Source organism: Histomonas meleagridis (genome assembly GCF_020186115.1).
Source record: "Histomonas meleagridis strain 2922-C6/04-10x chromosome Unknown contig_1, whole genome shotgun sequence".
Classification (NCBI taxonomy): domain Eukaryota; phylum Parabasalia; order Tritrichomonadida; family Dientamoebidae; genus Histomonas; species Histomonas meleagridis.
The window spans coordinates 1,136,281-1,157,833 of NW_027150746.1; the positions used below are offsets into that span (position 1 = coordinate 1,136,281).

Consider the following 21,553-nt stretch of genomic DNA (forward strand, 5'->3'; position numbering starts at 1 on the left):
AATCTATTACACCAAAATACTCATTTCAACGTATTAATCATTTTCCTTATTCCAAACAAATTATTGGTAACAAAGCTCAATTATCATATATTATTCAAAGCCATCCCAATTACCTTGATTTCCCACCGTTTTATCCAATAACATATATATTACCAAAAGATCATGATCTTCTTTATAAACGAATGAAGTCATCCCCACGTACTGAATTCATTGAGAAGCCACCAGATGGAAGTTGTGGTCGAGGTATTAAGATTGTAACATTTAATGATTTTTATCTCCTTCATCGTACATCAGTTGTCTCTGAATATATTTCACGACCATTAACAATTGATTCATTTAAATTTGACTTACGAATCTATGCACTTGTTACCTCATATTCACCATTACGTGCCTTTGTATATCAAGAAGGGTTATGTCGCTTTGCTACCGAATTATATCGCGTTGGGAAAAGCAACATTTATTCGCAACTAACAAACTCGACACTTAACAAACATTCTCCGAATTATAACGACAACTTCAAATGGAAGTTAACTGATTTATTAATCGAACTTGAGCATCGTTATCAAATATCACAAACTTTAATACGTAATAAAATAAATCGTGTCGTGTCTCAAGCAATCGCTTTGATACAACCAATAATGACACCGAAATATCGGAATTATATATATTGCCCTTATTTCGAGTTATATGGATTCGACTTATTACTCGATCATTCTTTAAATGTTTGGCTGCTTGAAATTAATACTAACCCTTCAATGTCGTATAATGAATCTGTGGATTTCGATGTGAAAGTTCCGCTTTTAATTAACACTTTAAATATTGTCGGAATTCCAAATTTATATTTTAATGATTTATTAAATATTTCGCAATTCGTTGATCCGAAAAATATTGAAGAAATTGATAATGATATAGTTAGGGCAGAAGATTTAAGAAACTTAAACGCTGGTAATGGATTTATTAGAATTTTCCCTTCAATAGAAAATTCAGATTTAGAAAAATTATTAAAAAAGGCGCCATGTAAACCACAGAAAAGAAGACGATACAGTCCTGAAAAAGTGGCAAGATTGTTCACGAAGGCGCAAGCAATAGAATTACTATTAAAATATATAATCGAAATTTGTAACGGTGATGAAGATAATCAATTAGATAAGGTAAAAAGATTTGTAAGAGCTCAAGGGTTTAAAGGAAGTATCAAAGAATTTTTAAGATATATGAGAAGAAGAAATGAAGGTGAAGACGTGGAATTGCCAAAGGAAATGGAAAAGGCAATTTTAAAGAGTTCAAAGATGAACATTAAACGATTGTTTATGAATTGTAACTTAGCGGGTGTACAAAGAGTGGAAATGTTGTTTGAATAGAATAAAATAAATGTTTATATTATATTTTGTTGTTCATTAATTAAAAACTTTCCTTAATGATTTTTTTATGGGATTAATTTGATTGTTCATGAAGTTAAATTTTTTTTCCAGAATTTGGTGATTCTATTAATTACAAAACGTTTTTATATTGATAATGCAATAACATAATGAGTAAATGATGGATCTGAAGTTTCATTTTGTTTAATCAGATTGGGGTGCCTCATTCTCAAAAAAATGGAACCAAAAGAAGAAGATGATAATGAAATGGAAACACTTGGACTTGTTGAATCACCAAATACCAAAGTAACAAACAGAAGGATTGATTTCCTTACTGGCCGTCAAGCTGTTTTTATTCTTCTTGTTTATCTTATTTGCAATATGGTAATTTTAATTTTATATACAAATGGGCCAAGTTATATTATCACAAAGTTAATGAAGTTTGGTGTTGTAAAAGACGATTTTAATCTTGGAATTCGTCGTTTTTCATTTGATTTTGTCGGCATGAGCATATTTAATGATTTCCTTTCTTTAAGCATCTTCTTTAATGAACCACTCACAGTTGAAAAATCAATTAATGCAAGCTTTTACTTTTTAATGGCCATGAATAAAGGAACAAATTTCATTCGCAAAGTCGAAAAACCAGCCCAAAACATTATTATAAATGGGAATGACAAAAGTTCCTTTTTAAAAGGCATTCCAATTTATACAGCAGAAATAATCAATTTTGATAGTCTTCATTCAATCATCACAATGAACACAAAATCCAACTTTACCGGTTCATTCCAATGGGCTTACACTGATTTATCATATACTATTTTTGACATATTTGTTCGATTTGCTTTTTTAGTTTCAGGGATAGTCTGTATTATATATTTACGTAATTCTTTTAAAGGTAATGACAACATATCTGTTAAGTATATGCTTTATCTTGATATTTTGTTTATTATTGCATGTAATCCATTTTATTTATTGAACTATGCAACGAATTCACAACACATCAAATTAGTTGACACTTTTCTACGATTTCTTTTCTTTATTTTCTGCACATTTACAGCAATTTCTTTGTTGCTTATGAAAGATCTTGTACGAAAAGAAATATCATTTACATGGATCTTTATTCGATTAATACCATTTGGAATTGCGTTTATTATCTTTACCGGTACATACGGCTATGACATATTAATGTTTTCGAAAGATACACAATTGTCATGTAATCCGATCTTTTATTATATAAGATTTCTTTTAGTTTTTGTGTATTTTGTTGTTTTAATATTCGGTATAATGACGTATGTGAGTGAAACTTATGAAAAAATAGTCTGCGCATTTTTGGCTTTGATTTTCTTTTCCATTTTGGCTATCGTCGAATTGGATTCATTGATAAATCATGGCGAAGGAAGGTTTTATAAGGCGCAATTGGTGTACTTCCTTGCTGCTGCAACTTATACACTATTTTATAATTTCTTAAATTGCCCTATTAATTCATATATGGAAAATGCTGAGTGTATAGATGAGAAAGAAAGTAAAGAAGGATTAGAAATGTTGGTATCAAATTCAGATAATGATGAAAAGAAAAATGAAGAAAATGTCGAGTCAAACCATGAAAAAAATGAGGAACAGCCAAAGCAATAACAAAAGCTGAGTCTGAATATTTTTATTAAATATTTTTGTAAAATTAATTTTGACAAATCTGTTTTTAGCCTTATGAAAAAAATATATTTGCAGCCATTTTTAGCATAACAAGTGTTCGCGCTTCTAAGCAATTGTTTCTAATAAAAAAATTGAACCTCACAGTCGGTGGCAGGTAATGTCAAATTGCCCGTTTATGGTTATGACGGTCATTGAGCGTAATTTAATTGAATAGATCTAGGCATATGCCGTTCAAATCCAAAAATAACCTCAATTCAGCTATGAAAAAAAGTGCGTTTGAACGGAAATCAGAACCATCGATTGTTTATTACTCAGAAAAAGCTTTCACGTAAAAGTCAGGGTCTCTTCACTATTATGAGCAATATAGAGAATCTCCTTGAATCTAGCGAAGATAATAACTCAACTCTTAACACAAGTCTTATTGCAGAAGAAGAAGTTGAAAAGAAAAAATTTACACAACATTCTGCAATTGTTACATTATTGATGATGACAATTGGTCCACTTGCCCTTTTTGCAACAGCTGCATTCGGTACAGTTGATCTAATGATAATTTCAAAAGGATTGCGTAATATTGAACCAACTGCTGCAGCAGTTATTGGATTTGCTTCTTCGCCAACATTAGTTATTACAAGTTTTGGAAGCATATTTTCTCAAGCTTTAACAGCTTATTTAACAAAATTACTAGGTAGAGGACAACGCGAAGCAGCCGCATCATTAGCAAATGATGTTATTCGTTTAAGTATTATACTACCAATTCCTTTTGCTATTGGCTATAATTTTGCTATTAAGCCGTTTTTAAGATTTTCTAATTGCCCGGAATCATTATTGGATGCTTCGTATAAGTACATAATGCCATTAATTTATTTCCTCCCAGCTATTAACCTTTATTCAACGCTTACAGGATTTTTACAAAGTATTGGAAGGTCAGGATTAAATGGTGGAGCCAAACTTATTTCAACAGGCTCTTCAACACTTATTATTCTTCCTATTATAATCTTTGCTATCAAAGCAGGCACTGCTTATGTCAAATATTCGACTGCTATAGCTGATTTAATTGTTTGTATTATTCTTTTTATTCTCATTTACAAAGGAAAATTCTCAATCAAACTTAACTTCAGAATGCTCCTCGACAAGCCAGTCAAAGAGACACTCAGAGCTTTTGTTCTTGCCTTACCAACGACATTTCAAATTTTATATCTCATTCTTCCATCTGCACTTGTACTTAAGGCAATGACAAGCGTCGACAAAGAGCATAGTGAACTCGTAGGTTCGGCATTTTCATCAATCAACAAAATTTTACTTCTTTTGACATCTTTGATTGGATCCTTCACAGGTGGTTTTCTCTCAGCGGCAACACATGCATTTGGATCTAAGAACTACAAACGAATGTACGCTTTACTTGGCTGGACAATTCTAATCTCATTTGTGATTATTGGAGTTGTATCTCTTGTTGTCATCTTTAAGCCAAGTGCAATCAACAAGATGTTCTTAAACACAAAAGAAGAACTTGATTACGCAAATAATTTACTCCCAATTCCATTTTATACAGAAGCATTAATGGCAATATCACTACCTTTGGTTGTTTTCTTGGTTGTCATTGGTAAGCCAATTTTCAGTATCTTTGGCGCTATTATCCAAACTCTTTTTATATGCGTATGTGCGATTATAATTGCAAAGAAAACCCATAGTGCAAAGGCAGTTTTATGGGCTTATAATATTTCAAATCTATCAATGTTCTTGTTGTTCATTTGCTCTTTCATTTATCAATTCTTCCAAATCAAGAAATTACAACAAAGAGAACTAGACTTAGAATCTATGTCAGGAGCTGTGTAGAAAATTTTTTTTTCCAGCAAATTTAAAATTATCGGATTCTTAAATAAATAAAAATTACAGACATAAAAAGTAGATGATCGGGGATAACCGTCTGAGTAAAGTGGTGTCACATGACACCAATCTGTCAAATGTCACAAATGTGGTGTGATTTTCAGGTTAATAAATTGTAAACATTTTAATTATAACGCTCACTCATCGCACGTTTACACCCGATGTCCTTAGGTGGCCACACGCTTTCAATTTTTTGACTTTTGAATACAAAAAACGTTTTTTCTCCTATTGAAAATACAATTAGATTTTTTGGCCAGAAAGGTAATGGAAAATAATCCTTCCATTAATCAAGGACTCCTCGATAGTGACGACGTTTCACACATTGATCCAGAGATTCTTGCTGAAGAAGAAAAAGAAAGAAAGAAATTTACTGACCATTCACCATTGGTAACTTTATTAATTATGAGCCTTGGTCCTTTAGGACTTTTTATTTATTCTTCTTTCGATGCTATCGATTTAATTGTCGTTTCAAAAGGTTTGAAAGAGATAGAACCTGAAGTTGCAGAAGTTATCGGATTTGCATCTACTTCATTTTTCATTGTTCTTAACTTTGGTACAATTGTAGGTCAGGCACTGACTGCGTATGTTACAAAATTACTTGGTCAAAGAAAAAGAGAACAAGCAGCTCTTATTGCTAATGATATCATTCGAGTTTCATTTTTGATTTCGATACCAGTTGCTGTTGGTTTCAACTTTATCATTAAGCCATTTTTGCGGTTTTCTAATTGTCCTGATGAATTATTAGATTTGTCATATAAGTATCTTCTTCCATGCGTTTATTTATTCCCATTCTTTACTCTTAACACAACAGAAGTTTACTTCCTCCAAAGTATTGGTCAAGCTGTCCTTAGTGGTATTCTTAAAGTTGTATCTGCCGGTGTTTCAACATCTATTACATCATTGTTAGTCTTTGCATTCCACGTCAACTCCGACTACATCAACTTCTCTGTTATGGGTGTTGAAGTTGTTATGTCAATGATATTATTTACGTTAATATATACTGGAAAATTCTCTGTTAAGCCCAAGTTTTCAATGCTCATCAAGAAGTTTTACAAGGAAACTCTTTCAGCCTTTGGTCTTGCATTGCCTATTTTATTCCAAGTTCTTTATCAAATCCTTCCACCAGCTTTAGTTCTTAAGTCAATGACATCCGTCGATCCTGAAAACGCAGGACTTATTGGATCTGCCTTTTCTGCATTCAACAAAGTATCATCAATTTTAATATCACTTGTAAACTCATTCTCTTGTGGTTTCCTCCCAGCAGCAACTCATGCCTATGGTGCTAAGAATTACAAACGTATCTATCAATTACTTATTTGGGCTATTATAATATCAACATTAATTGTCGGAATTATTCAATGCGTTGTTGTCTTTGCACCAGGAATCATCACAGGCTGGATTTTGAATGATGCGGAACATATGGACTTTGCAAATAATTTACTTCCAATTCCATTTTATGTTCAATTCCTTACTGGAATCTACATGCCCCTTTCCCAATTCCTTGTTTCTATTGGAAAGCCAATTTTCAGTACAATTGGTTGGGCTGTACAAACAGCATGTATTTGTACATTTGCGTTTGTTCTTCCTAAGATCAAAAATGAGGCTTCTTTTGTTATGAATTCTTATAACATTTCTAATGCAATCGTCTTTGCATTCTTTGTTGTTGTATTCATTATCCATCACTTCAAGCTTAAGAAGCAAATTGCGGAAGAGAAGGACAACCGCTCTATGAGTGAATTGACAATGCCAGTTCTTGGCTAAATATCTCCTATTATTACAAATAAAGGAATAAATTTACAACTTCTTTTTGTAAAATTATAACACTTTTGCCGGCGACCGTTTACCGAAGAACGCTGATTTCGTTTTTTTGAGAGGGAAACCGTTAGTATTGTTTTATGGGAAATGAGCAAAGCGTGAAACAAAGGAATGAACGACCAATTGATGCATATATGTATGCACCTGTGACAACACGTAGAACTAAAGCAAATCGTGTGGGGGATTTTCAACAAGGAAAACCTTTTATTAATGTGAAACAATGTGCACCTCTTTTAAGAACTGCATATCATGGCATCTGGTCTATGAGTTTTACTAATACTATAGCACCACTTACTAGAATGGGTCAATGTAGCGTTTATGATTCTTTAACAGACTCTTTAATAATAGCTTATGGTTGCGATAAAAGTGGTCATTGTCTCAATGACGTATGGTCCCTTGATATCAAAAACCTTTCATGGCGACCACTAGCAAATCATTTATTATCTCCACGTCAATATCCCTCCTCAATTCTTATTAACCGTAAGATGGTAATATACGGAGGCAACCAAGGGAATGAGTTTTACACAGATCTTCATTCTATAGACATTGATACAGGTGAAATTATTATTTATGAAACTCATGGAGAATGTCCGATCTCACGTACTTCTCCCATTCTTTTCTATCAAGACTCCCGACTTTATGTCTTAAGCATCTATGACACCACATCACGGTTTAGTGTTTACATGCTTGATCTTCAAGAACTAATCTGGCATAAACTTTCCGAAACTCATTCGTCATTACCATCTCCATCATACTGTGAGCACCGGGGCGAATTTTACATATTCGGTGGCTCGAAGAACACGGCCGTTACCAAATTCCATCCCAACGACGGAACATTTGAAGCGTTTCCATGCACAGGGACTGAGCCACCATTAGATTTGTCGCGTTCGTCATTAGTCTCCGCCGACGAATACATCTTTCTAATCGGGGGCGAGGCGTCGTACCCGTACATGCACTTGTACGCGCTCGACACGAAGCGCCAGTGGTGGTTCGCGTTCCACATCCGCCCCGACAATGACTCGCTGTCAGTACAGGACGGAACGGTGAGCCCAGTCGGGCTGTTCATGCTGCCGAGGGAACACTCGTCATCAATCGCGTACTCGAAGTACAGGAGAGAGCTCATCAGCGTGATGGGATCGAGAATGATCGACCCGCCGCCGGTGTTCAAGATAGTGATCGGAGAGGCGCTGTCAGTGCTCCACTTGCGAAGTGACATGTTCGAAATGTTTAATAATTCGTATTATTATTAAAAATGTTTTTTTGTGTGAATGAATGATAACTTTTATTGAATCAAAACAGGAAAATATGAATAACAAAGTATTAAAATTAATTTAATTTAAGTAAGGCAAAGATATTGGAGGGGAGTCGTTTGCTCCGATTTTATATACGCAGGAGGAGCCGCCTTCCATTTGCGAAAAAAATAGGTGGTTCGGCATAAAGGCAGAAGGTCGTATGCCGCAACCCACCGAAATTGCACATAAGGTACTCACCATTTAAATAAATTCAGAGGATACAACAAGCCGCACCACCCAAGTTGCTCTTGTGATTTTTTCAGTAGTTTATTCTCTCAATTTCTCCATTTTTTTGAATGTCAAAGGCATGGACACACACACACAAAAAAAAAAAGATTGACTATGTTGTCTGACGGAGAAACGATAACAGATAGTGGAAGAAGCAATGGAATTTAAAATAAATAAATAAATTAATTACATGAATGGATTTCATTTAATGCAATTAAATTGAAAACATAATTTTGGTATTAAGATAAAAACTGTTCCTTTAAAAAAATGAAAACCACATATTTCAAGCAGGAACTTGAACACAATGCATATTCCCAGTTGGTAATTCTATCATTAATATAATCAAATAAATTTCTTTTCATAAATAATCAAATACGAAAATATTTAAAAACACTTCAAATGAACAAGCCCTTGTCCCGCTTCGTCATATTCATTCCGCGTGATAACCATTTGTTGGAATGTCGGAAGTGATGCCAGTTTACATCCTCCAATCCACGCTGCGTATTTTGGTTCTGGTGTTGAGGTGACATTTATTTTCATTGTTGAAGACGCAAGGTCCATAAGTTCGTTCTCTATACGTTCTTGAAATCCATCGAACATCGTGTTTCCGCCTGAAAGGAATACATTAGCAAAGAGATCTTTACGAAAATCAGCGTCGCATTCCATGATTGATTCAAAAAGAGTTTGATCAAGAACGTTATAAAAACTCAAAACGCATTTTTCTTATTTATTTCAGAAAATATATAAATTTTATATAATATTTCATATTTACCTATAAGAAGATAGTAATATATTTTATTGGCACTGATTAATTTTCAAGAAATCATTCTGAGTATAACATTAGAATGCACTAGAAATATCTTGGTAAAAAATTAATTTTAGTCCAAGGTGTTATATTGGTTGTTAGGCAACATATCACATATTTTGTATATCCTTTTTATTTTAAAATATTTAACTAGAGAATTTCTTTGATAAGCTTTTATAATTTATTATTTATTATTCGTTCTTTTTTGCTTCGTCAATACGCTTTTTAAGTGTGTTTGTGTTCATCTGTGAGTACTGATCCCAAAATCTTTTTTTGTAAAGATTTCCAAATCCAAAAAAGAACACAATACAAAAAGCAGGGGAAAGTCTTCCCATTAATTCCCAATATGTAATCTGTTTTGATGACATTGATGAAATCAATATAATTTCATCTGTAACTGTTGATGCCGCAGTAATAATCAAATTAGATGTTGAAACAAATCCAGAAACGTAACAACTATTGTCTGGTGTACCACCTGAGATATATATAGTGTCATTATCAATTTTACTCATTTTGAGTGTTGCAATTAAATCTAATTTGACATTAAACATTTCGATTTGCGAATTTGTTACATTAAAATGAAACAATTGTTTTCCTATTACTTTACTTGCACTTACATCACTCATTACAGATCCATTTGCTTTCATGATGTAGCTTGATACAATTACTTCTTCTTGGAAATAATCATTACTATCAAATCCTGTTGTTTTACTAACTAATAATCTCCAATCTTTGTACTCTGTTATGTCAAAAGGAATTTCATTTTCTCCAAGTGCAAATGCAAAAAAATGAAGAAAAAACATTAAAAATCCAATTCAAACAAAGCATTGAAATCCAAAAAAAATAAAACATTTTTTATTTAATCATCATCATTTTCAAATTCGTCATCAGCCAATTCACCAAAGTAATCCTCTTCTTCAAACGCATGAGGTATAAATGAATTAACAAAATCATAAGAAATTTCATCAAAATTGTTTTCATCACATCTGAAACAAATACTTAACCTTACCAAATAATCAAAAGGCCTTTCTTCTATTTTAACCCACAATGGACTTTCAAATGATAAACATGGATTTATTGATAATAAACATCTAAATAACCTCAAAAACCCAAACACAATTTGTTTTATTACCTCACTAGAGGAAAAACATAAAGTCTTTACGTCGTTTATGAATACAACTAAATAATCATTAAAGTATTTGATTGTATCGAAATTATTAAAATTCGTAATAAACAATCTTAAACACATAATTTTTTGTTCATCTGAAATCAGATTTTTTATAAATGCCCAATTGATGCATTTATAAGCCACAAAATTTATTTCATTTGATAATTGATCGAAAATTGGAAACAAAAAATCGATTATTTCTATAGAAAATTCTCTTAAAGTCAAAGTTTCGTCACTTCTTTTTTGATAAATTTCGATATCTGTGGTAAAATTATCTGATTCTATTGTATCGCAAATCAGTTTAATAATTTCTGCGATTAAATTTTGATTATTTTTTAATACGTTTAACATTTCTACGCATTTTTTTATTATTATTAATGCGTTATCGAATACAGTTAATAAATTCCAATCATTCCAAAATATTTGGAATGAATCTAATCCAAGAGCATTAATTATTGCCTTTAAGAAAGAAGAAAACAATGAACTTGGAATTGACTTATATAAGTTACCCAAGAAATTTATGAAATTTGGTTTAAATTCATTTAATTCATTTAAGTTCATTTGATATATGAATACTAAAATTGGTTCTAATTTAGTAAATTGGAAATTAATAAAAAATTCATAATATTGTAATCTTTGTAATGGATTCAGATTCGAAATTAATATTGAAGCTGAAGATGTTAAATATTTTTCTTCAGATTTTATAAATAAAATTATGATGTTTTCAATGTTTACTACTTGTAATATATTTTGGAAATTCGTTTTACAAATTTCTTCAATTATTTCCATTAAATCATTTTTATCAGTTATTAAATCAGTTGAAAGTAAATTTAATGATATATTAAATAGTTTTGCTATGGTTTCTGGATCAACAAATTTAAAAATCGGTTTAATAATTCTTAAATAATTTATTAAAGCTACAAAATGTGAATGAAAAAAAGTGTTTTCAACACATAAAACCGCTGACATTTTTTCATAAACCATTCTAATTATTTCTAAATCTTCGTTTTCATTTAAAAATTCATTTAATGCAACTAATATCGTAGCAGCTTCATTTATATTATGAATTTCATTTAATATCAAAACTAAACAATTTATAATATCATTTTTATTAGATATATTACGTAAAATTTCTAATGTTATAAGTAAAATCTGATCAGAATCAATTTGATTTAAAGTAATTGTTGAGGATATTTTTGACATTATAATTGGAAATAATTGTGAAACAATTTCATTATGATACTTAGTAATGTTAACTAATAATAATTTCATTAATTTTGTAATTTCATAATTTGGTATTTGGAACAAATTAAAAATAATCGGAAGAAATTCCAAACAAATATTTGTAGATGAAATAGGTGAAATAGAAACAAATAATAACTTAGAAACTAACTCAAAAACTTTTATGTTATCTTTACTATTATTTAAAATAATTTGAACTTTTTCTAATAAATTTAATGATTGGATTAAAAAACAACGAAATTCAATCGAAAGTGTTCTTTTAAACAAAGAAATTAATGCCTTTAATCCAAACTCACAACAATTTTGATTTCTAATTAATTCCAAAATGAAATTTATCATATTTTTATCATTATCATTTAATAAAAGTGATAAATCAATCCATTCGATTGTTGCCGAAAATTCGATTTTTGCTTCGTTAATATTTAATAAAATATCTTGAATAAGTGTAATTATGATTTTATATTGTGTTCCATCAATTAACATTTGATTAATAATTTCTTTTCTCTTTTGTATAAAATTGAATTTATTTAAAAATTTATAAAAATAAAATTTAGGAAGATTAAAGATACCATCAAAAGAATTAATGAAATGTGGATATAAATTAAGAATAATTATACATTGCGTTTGTGTAATTAATGGTATATATTCAAGTTCATGATAATTATCATCTTTTATTAATTCTTCAAAATATTTATTTAATAGAAGTGGATAAATTTCTTGTGGTATGAATTCCCATTGATGTTGAACAAATTGATATATATTATTAATCGCAAAACTACGTGATAATTTATGTTGAAATGAATTGAGGTTTTCTAAGGACCAGAGAAATGATTCAAAATTATTATAATTCCCTAAAATTAAAATAATATGTGAAAGATCATATCCTGCTGGTATTGGCACTAATTGGTGTGACATTAAAATTAGTTCTTCTGATAAAGGGATCAATTCATTCATCAACAAAATAATTTATGTTGACGGTTTGAACGGTTATCGATTCATTTTCTAATTACAAAATTACACTTACAAAAAGAAATAGTAAAGATTATCAATCCTTGATTTAATTAATCGTTACAGGTCGCCTTCAATCGCAAAGAGATCAAAGATTAAAAATTTCATAAATATAAATAAATTAATATTATCAAATCAACACAAATTTTGGTGATTACCCAATAACCTGTAGTGGGGGCGTGCGTTATTTCCTTTGTAATACAATTTATGGATGATAATAAATGAATTTTTTTTAATTATTGATTAATTTTTTTTCCTGAATGACGTTTCTAGTGGCTTATCAAAATATAAGTGTTTGCACCCATTAAAAGCAACCTGTATAAGTCCTAAAAAGAAGAAAAAAATCTGAAAGATTTTTAATTTTTGCAAATTGTCGTTTAACTTTGAAAAAAGTAACTTCATATCAAATTCTCTGAAAAATTCAGAACACCCTTTCAAAAAACCGGGCGGGAGCAGCTCCAATTTTTTTATAAATGTGGAGTGATCAAACTTCCACATTCGAAAAAGAATCACAAAATGACCCTAATTCTGATCCATACGAGCAAGATACAAATGAGGAATTCGAATTTTATCGTTTGCCTTCTGATTCCTTAAGAATTGAAAGAATAGTTGCACATAGAATAGATGACGATGGAGAAAAATCATATTTAGTAAAACTAAGGTCAAAGAGTTATAGAGAATGTCAATGGATCAGAGAAAATGAAATTTCATCTTCAAGTGAATTAAATAGTATGATAAATGAATATAAAAAGAAGAACCCTAGGCCTTCCAAAGAACCATACTTCAACCCAGCTTATGTACAACCCGAAAGAATAGTTTTTACTCAAAATGACAATTATTTGGTAAAATGGCAAAAACTTGATTTTGACCAAAGTACATGGGAGACGCCACAGTCTCTTCGAGACGATACCTTAATTCAAAATTTTGAAGATGAAATAAATTCGCTTAACATTTCACATACAGAAACCCAACGTGAATCAATTCCAAAAGACAGTGATCTACTTACGAATCAATACCATTCATCGAAATCAGGTAAAATTGTACATTATTCATTTGTGCCCATCATTAATTCTCTCTTAAAATCCTGGAAAAGAAAACAAAACCGAATACTTTCAGGCAGTAATAGACGTTCTAAAGCATGTCAACTTCTTCAGTTTATTAATCGAGTAGCTGAATGTAATTGTGATATTTCACCAGCTTTATTTGTTACATCTCCCACCGAAATCCTTAACTGGGAACGCGAAATTTATGATTGGACCAATTTTCGAGAAATATCGTATGTTGGAAGTGATTATAGTCGTAAGTTAATCCAAGATTATATCATGAGATATCCCGGTAAACAAGGTCGACGATTTGATATCTTAGTTACAAGCCCTGATTACTTCCAAAGAGATTTTGAAGCCATCCAAGAATTTGAGTGGAAATTGATCGTCATTGATGAACCTGAGAACAGCCGCGAACATGATGACAAATTCTATCAAAATATATCTACTTTATCATCCGGCTTTAAGATAATCTTAATTAATGAAGTTCATTTTCCAAGTGATTTATCAAATTATGCATATTTCTTGATTCCTAATCTTCAACGAAATTTAGAGAACTACAGTTTACAAAAGATTATCAAACCATTGATTATGGAAACTAATAGTCAAGTTCAAAGCACAATCAAAGAAATTATCTTTGAATGTCCAATCACACCAATCCAAAAAGAAATTAGTCAACAAATCTATCAGCAAAACATGGAATTACTTTTATCTAATCGAATAAATCAAAACGAATTATTTAATATTTATAACAAGTTATTAAATTTATATAATCATCCAAACACTATATTAACCAATGATAAAGTTGACTTGATTGAATCGTCGGGTAAATTAATGGTATTAAATCATTTATTAGATACATTTAAACAAAAAGGTGAACGAGTATTATTATTAACGCAATCAACGAAAATGTTTGAAATATTTCAAGAATATTTCGAATATAAAGAATTTCAATATCAAAAACTCGATTCAAGTATTCGTGGGGAAAGTCGAAAAGAATCAATTGATAACTTTAATGATCGAAATAGTTCCGATTTTATCTTATTAATATGTTCTAGAACTCGACTTAGTAACATTAAATTATTAAGTATTGACTCAGTGATAATATATGACAATAATTTAAATCCACAAATTGATATCTTAAATGCAATCGAATGTACTTCATCTGAAGAAGTACAATTCTTAAGATTAGTTACAAATAAAACATTCGAAAAAGAATTATTAAATAATGATATTAATAACCCTGAAGTATTAACAACGAAGACTGAAAAAATCGAAAATTTACTTAAAATTAGTGCGAATTATTGCTTTAGGAATTTCGATGAAGAAGAAGACGAAAATGTAAATAACATCGATTACATATTAGAAAACCCTATAATTGTAAAACATGACATTGATTTCGAAACTGATCAAATGAAATCTTTTTACGAAAACAAGCCAATTAAAAACAATGATATCGATATATCAGTATCATCGAAAATATTTTGGAGAAGAATTAATCAACTGAAATCGTTTAAAAATGCTAAAAATAACAAATTCATTCAATTTGATGATGAAGTTCATGAACTTCATGAAGAAGAAGAAGAAAAACATGAAAACCTACCTCCATTTATAAGTCAAAACATTGAAGATGAAGAAGAACACGAAATTGAAATAGAAAATGTACCAATAATACAATATCAAAGAGAAAGTGTTTGGAACCAAAATAAAATCGATGAATTATTGGCCGCTTTAATGAAATTTGGTTATAATCGATGGGATAAAATAATGGAATATACACATTTTAATATTTCAATTGAAGAAATCAAAAATGTTTCATTTGTAATATTAAAATGGTTATTAGAAAATGCAACAAAAACATTTCCAGAGCTCCAAATATTATATAATAAATTTAAATCACGCGAAACAAGAAGGTTCGAAAAAGAGTTTAACAAACAGTATGAAAATATACTTAAAGAAAATGTTATATATGAATGCGATGATAACTTACAAGTTATAAATTCATTGTATTATTTAAATCTATATATGGAAAATATACATTCCGCAAATGAAATTACAATTCCAAATGTACCAAATCCGCCTTCTAAATGGTGGACAGATAATGATGATAAGAATTTGATATTCACAATTTATAATAATGGACTTGATGACTACTCTGGCTTAGTGTTATTGAAACGAGTAGGACATAAAAAGTTACAATATAGATCTAAAGTTTTGTTGAAAACAATAGAAGAAGTAATAATAAACCCTTCAATTAGATCTAAATGGTCAGAAGTTGAACAAAATCAAATAATGGCACTTATTGTAAAGCATGGAATTAATTCTATCGAATTACTTTACAATAAATTAAAAATAAGTAAGCCGATAGATGACTTTGAAAAGTTTATTGGACAGATTTATTCAATTTGTAAACGGATAAAAAGAGGATTAAACCCTGATCAAAAATTATTGCCTCATCCAATAGAGTATGAAGATGCAATAGAAATATATCGAAGCTGTAAATTCTTTAAACTTATTAAATTCGTTACAAATTCATTTGACTTAAATGAAAATGATCAAGCTTTAATCAGATATTTAAATTCAAACGGATTTGATAGAGCTAATGATGAACATAAAGTTTTACAAAGATTTGGTAAATCAAGTACATTAACAATAATTAAGACTATTAGAAACATTTTAAACACACCGGTTGCTCCTCAAAGGGATGTAAATTTGAGTCAAAAAATTATAATTCGTAAATCAAACAATTCTAATGAATCAATTCAAATAAAACCGGTACCTAGAGGCACCCCAAGAGCCGATAAACCTCCAGCACCAATTCAAAAGCCGCCACCCGAACCGATAGAGACCACACAATTTGGTGAAGTTAGGCTCCCAATTTTATTTGGTCAGACTCTGAAAATTGTTCAAATTGGAAAGTGCATAACCGATAGACCGTTATTTCATAACGACCGTTATATTTATCCAGCTGGATTTATATCAGAGAAATTATACGCATCATTACTTAACCCAAATCAAAAAGAATGGTACAGATCAATGATTATAGACCGTGGAGGCGATGGGCCAGTCTTTAGAGTCGAAATGAAAAAACATCCAAAAATATTCTTTGAAGGAGATAAGCCATCTAACCCATGGGTAAACTTGGTTAAGGCGGTAGATAAAAAGAAGGCTCGAATGGCAATCAATCACTCCAAAGTTGCTGCAGTATCAGGTCCAAAATATTTCGGTTTATGTGAACCACTTGTTTTGAAAATTGTACGCAGTTTACCCGGCGCAGAGTTAATATTGAATGCGTCTACACGCGATAAAGATACGAAGGCAAATAACGAAATTATAAATATTAATAATACAACAAATTCAAGAAATAATCGGAAACAACTCAAAAAAATTCAATTTGATTTCCATTTAGTAAGTGAAAATGAGCTTAATAGGAGAGATGATGTATATGAAGTAGACGGAGATTGGATGATAAGTGAATACTCAAGAAGAGAATACGTGCCATTAAGCAAAGGAAAGCCATTGATATACATAATGGATCGGCTGAGGAAAAAATTCGAGGCTATATTTGTATCTGATGAAGAAGAAGAATAAAATGATGTAAATGTAAATAAAAAAATTAAAATTATTTTGTATTATGTAATATTTTATGTTAAATATTTTGTAATTTATTATAATAATAACCACAAATATGAAATATATTTGTTATTGTTGATATTTTTTGTTACTGTTTCAAAAACACAATAACAAACGATATGAATTACAAAACGACGATAGCTATTTTATACATCACTTTATAAGCAGTTAAGAAATGCTTTTGATGTTATCGCAAAAAATTTCTCTCTGTTTGTCACATTTATTTTCATATTTATTCGGAGTATTAAAGCAAGCCTGTTGAATTATTTGCACTCAACGCAAATGCCGTATAATAATATGAAATTTAATCAATGCATACATTTATAAATGAAAATTTGTGATGTTTTTATTTGAGATGATATCTCTAAGTCTTTAATCGTAATCCAAAAACTAGCAGAGATATTTTTATAATAGCATTTAAAAAAAAATAAAAAAAGAAAATTGATCAAATATTTTTAGCATTAATGTCGATTCCTTCTTGTTCGCTAATTGATTTAAAGATTTCGATGTTACCATTTTCAGATGCTTCAATAAGTGCTGTACTAAATAATATAAATAATTTCCAAATATTATTTTGAAATAAAAAATTATGAAAATAAATAATAAATAAAACAAATAAATATTTTTAGAATTAATATCAATTCCTTTATGTTCAAGAAGTAATTTAACTATTTCTGTATGACCATTCCAAGATGCTTCAATAAGTGCTGTATTAAATAATTTAAATAATTTCCAAATATTATTTTGAAATATCAAATTATTATAATAAATATAACCTTTTGCATTGATATCAATTCCTTCTTGTTCAAGAAGTAATTTAACTATTTCTGTATGACCATTTTCAGATGCTTCAATAAGTGCTGTTTCGAATAATTTAAATGATTTCCGAATATTATTTTGAAATATTATATAATTAATATCAATATTAAATCAAACAAATAAAAATCTTTACCATTAATATCAATTCCTTCTTGATCTAAAATTTATCGAACAAGTTCAATATTTTCGATTTTTAGCAAAAATGCTAAAATATTTTTTGGAATTGGATTTTCTTTAAGAAAATTTCCAAAAACTGATGTTTTGATAATAATACCCTCATTAATTTTCAATCCATTATCTAGTAAAAACATAAAAATTTCAATGTTTCAACATGAAATGCATTTCACAGCCAATTTCTCTAAGTCATTCATTTCTACAATATTATTTTCATAAATATAATGAAAAACATCATTTCGATGAAACATAATTGCCATTTCATATGCATCTTCAAATGATGCATGATTCTGTACACATAAATGAATTATTTCTATATTTCCACCTGCAACTACATATTTACTTATATGATCCAATTTAGCACCATTTATAAGTAAATATTTAAAACATTTAAATGCTGAAAAAAATGCTGCATAACCAATTAATGTAACATTATTTTGATTAATAAATGAACATCTTTCATAAAGTGATGGTTCAATTGTTTGATTAAAATCAAAATTTGTTTGTGATGATATTTCTTGAAGTTTTTCTATTTCATCATTTCGAATTATTTTTGCAATTTCACTTGGATTATGTCCTTCTTTGATTAATTTTTTATGTAGTTCCCAATCATTCTTTGAAAGTTCTTCATAATTATTAAATATTTGTTGAAAATCAAATGTATTATTTTGCTTTTCAAATTCTTCTTTAGTCATATAATGAACAAAAAAAGGATTTGGTTTGTTTTCTAATATTTTTGGATTAAGAATATTTCTTTCAATCATTTTTAAAATAAAATAATTTGATTTTTGGGTTTCATCTCGAAAAAATTTATAAAAAACTTCAGAAATTTTTGGTTTGATCTTATGAGTTTCTTGAAATGTATCAATTTCTTTTATAAAATCAAACCATATATCAAAATCATTAAATGAAACAGAACTGTAAAAATATATAAATTGAGCTATTGCTTGATTGAAAGAACATGGATGATTATAATCAAATATGTCAATAATTGATTGTAATGATTGCGAAAAGTTTTCTTTATTTAAATTAAATATAATGCATTTAATTGTTTCAATGATCTCGAGTTCATTTGGTTTTAGTTTTATCGCAGAAGCCATTACGAAATTAGTTTAACAAAATTGTTTTTAGCATTTGATGATTTACCTAGATCTCCAAAGCATAAAGAAAATAATACATAATAATGGTAATTATTATTTTTAATTTAGTCTTAGGAGTGAAACTGCATTAGGTAAAACATTTTAGAATTTTCCTTTTTATTCTGCTTTATTCAAAATGAATCAATTCATAAAAATAATAATATATTATTAAGATTTTTATTATTCCAATAGAAAAAAAATAGCGTTAACTTTATAGGACCCAACAATCTCATTTTGTATATCGTACTCAATAAAACAATGTTTTCCCGATTGAAGAAGGATCTGTAGTCCGTACTGGCACTGGAGCAAGTCGTTGCTATTAGAACACCGGTACTGAACCACTTGTGATTATCTGCATCCAAACTCTTGAATCTAAGGAGCCACTTAAGACTGGTCATGATGCTGAATTCCTCCAAACAGTACCAAGGTTCACAAAGTAAAAGCTAAGTGAGCACTATTTTTATTGGTCGTCAAACATTGTATCAAATTATTCTTGAGTTGCTTAGATTAAATTAACGTGTCAAAACATATTCTTATGAGTAAACAGGAATGCACTTCGTGCTGTTTACTTAGCTTCCCTCCGCAAATAACTTCGTCAAGAAATTTTCAAATAAACTTATTGAGATAATAGAAAAATATTGATGGATAGAAAATTAGTTAATTTTAAAGAAACACATAATTATATATAGTTTGATATACTTTTATCAACATATATATTAATTCATAATAAAAAAAAGCGTGTAAAAATTTCTAATTCTTAAACAAAAACATGCGGCTTTTCCCATTTCGAAAACTTATTTTATATAATGTAAAGAATCAATAAATTATGAATCATACAATAAATTTTATTTATTTTCTTTTTCTTTTTCCTTTTCTTGCTCTTTTTCAGCGCATATCTTTACCAGTTTATTATGAAACTCTTCTTGTTTATCCCAAGATTCTTGTATCATTTCAGCCAATTTTGTTATTTGATTTCTCATTTCACACGAAGTATCAATTTGCTGAATGTTATTATTATTATTATTTTCATTACTATTATTATTATTATCTATTTGTATATTTTGATTTGAATCAGTTACATTTGAAAACTTTTGAATTTCTTCATCAGTTAACACATGTTTTTCACCATTTATAATATTTAAAATATTTTCATTAACTTCTATAGGTGTTATACTTACCATTGATTCGATTGTATTAATTTTATTTTTCAGATCAATTTTTTTACCAGAAACATTTTTTGCATTTCTTTTCTTTTCCCATGATAATATTGCCGCAATAGTTTTATCTTGTGAAGTTGTATCTTCTTTATAATTAATTTGTGATGTTGAAAATGTTCTTAATTTCCATGCAAAAGGCATTGTAAATTCACTAGATATACATTGTATTATTAATTTTGTTTGATCTTTTTCATTCGGGAAATGACAATTCGGTAAAACAGCAAAACCAATTCCACGAACGCAATTAATTTCTTTATCATTTTCTTTGGAAATTAATGTTAATGAAAGTGGTTGAGATGTTTCTACAATAATAACACCATCACAACCACCGCTTATAATATTCTTTATAAAGATATGTGTTTCGTCCATCTCTGTACATTCTCCATCGATTTCAGAATAATTATTATAATTCGTATTTATAATATCACTTAATTGTACATCACTAAATATACGTAATCGCCATTTACCTAATAATTCATTTGGTTGATATTTGAATATTTTTTCATTATATAAACCAAATAATATAACTGTATACCCATGTTGATTTGGTGTTAATGCAGTTCCTATAATTCGTTGATTATTTGATGGTATAATTTCATTTGTATCATTATTAAATAACATTACTGCAATAAAATCTTTTTGTATTAAATTAGTTATGAAAATCGCTATCGATATATTTCCTGGTTGATCTAAATTAAATGAAACTTTACCAATGAGTTCATATCTTTGTGGGAAAATAGATGTAAAATATTCTTCAAGTGATATATAAAATGGTAAATCGCCATCAATTGAAGTAACTGTTGATATATCATTAAAATCTAAAAATTCCATTTTTACATCATTCGAAAATATACGTAATACATAGCCTCCTTTAGAGTTAGTTTCAATTTCTATTAGTTCGTCATTATTTGTTATGTTTAATGTCTTTGTATTATATGATTGTTCTTTATATTCAAGTAATACATTTGTATCTAATGAATTCCAGTTAAATCTTCGAAATGAAATTAATAATTCATTGGTTGGAGATGTAGTCATTATCGGTCCTGAACATATATAAATTTCTCCAGTACCTTTACATCGT

The 21,553-nt window shown here is 29.2% G+C and overlaps 5 protein-coding genes across 5 annotated transcripts; 4 read left to right on the plus strand and 1 right to left on the minus strand.

The window, feature by feature from the left end:
• Nucleotides 1–3,359: 3,359 nt before the first annotated feature.
• GO595_000310 (MatE family protein) lies at nucleotides 3,360–4,838 on the plus strand (the record flags this gene model as incomplete). The annotated part of the gene is made up of 1 exon (XM_067916079.1): nucleotides 3,360–4,838. One exon carries the CDS (start codon nucleotides 3,360–3,362, stop codon nucleotides 4,836–4,838), a length of 1,479 nt encoding a protein of 492 aa, XP_067779765.1.
• A 315-nt stretch (nucleotides 4,839–5,153) lies between these two features.
• Nucleotides 5,154–6,650, plus strand: GO595_000311 (MatE family protein; the record flags this gene model as incomplete). The annotated part of the gene is made up of 1 exon (XM_067916090.1): nucleotides 5,154–6,650. One exon carries the CDS (start codon nucleotides 5,154–5,156, stop codon nucleotides 6,648–6,650), a length of 1,497 nt encoding a protein of 498 aa, XP_067779766.1.
• A 134-nt stretch (nucleotides 6,651–6,784) lies between these two features.
• GO595_000312 (Kelch motif family protein) lies at nucleotides 6,785–7,954 on the plus strand (the record flags this gene model as incomplete). Its single annotated transcript, XM_067916101.1, has 1 exon — nucleotides 6,785–7,954. One exon carries the CDS (start codon nucleotides 6,785–6,787, stop codon nucleotides 7,952–7,954), a length of 1,170 nt encoding a protein of 389 aa, XP_067779767.1.
• Nucleotides 7,955–8,608: 654 nt separating this feature from the next.
• On the minus strand, nucleotides 8,609–8,890 carry GO595_000313 (actin; the record flags this gene model as incomplete). The annotated part of the gene is made up of 1 exon (XM_067916112.1): nucleotides 8,609–8,890. The coding sequence occupies one exon, from the start codon at nucleotides 8,888–8,890 to the stop codon at nucleotides 8,609–8,611; it is 282 nt and encodes a 93-aa protein (XP_067779768.1).
• Nucleotides 8,891–12,920: 4,030 nt separating this feature from the next.
• GO595_000314 (F/Y-rich N-terminus family protein) lies at nucleotides 12,921–17,081 on the plus strand (the record flags this gene model as incomplete). The annotated part of the gene is made up of 2 exons (XM_067916123.1): nucleotides 12,921–14,163; nucleotides 16,276–17,081. 2 exons carry the CDS (start codon nucleotides 12,921–12,923, stop codon nucleotides 17,079–17,081), a joined length of 2,049 nt encoding a protein of 682 aa, XP_067779769.1.
• Between the last annotated feature and the right edge of the window lie 4,472 nt (nucleotides 17,082–21,553).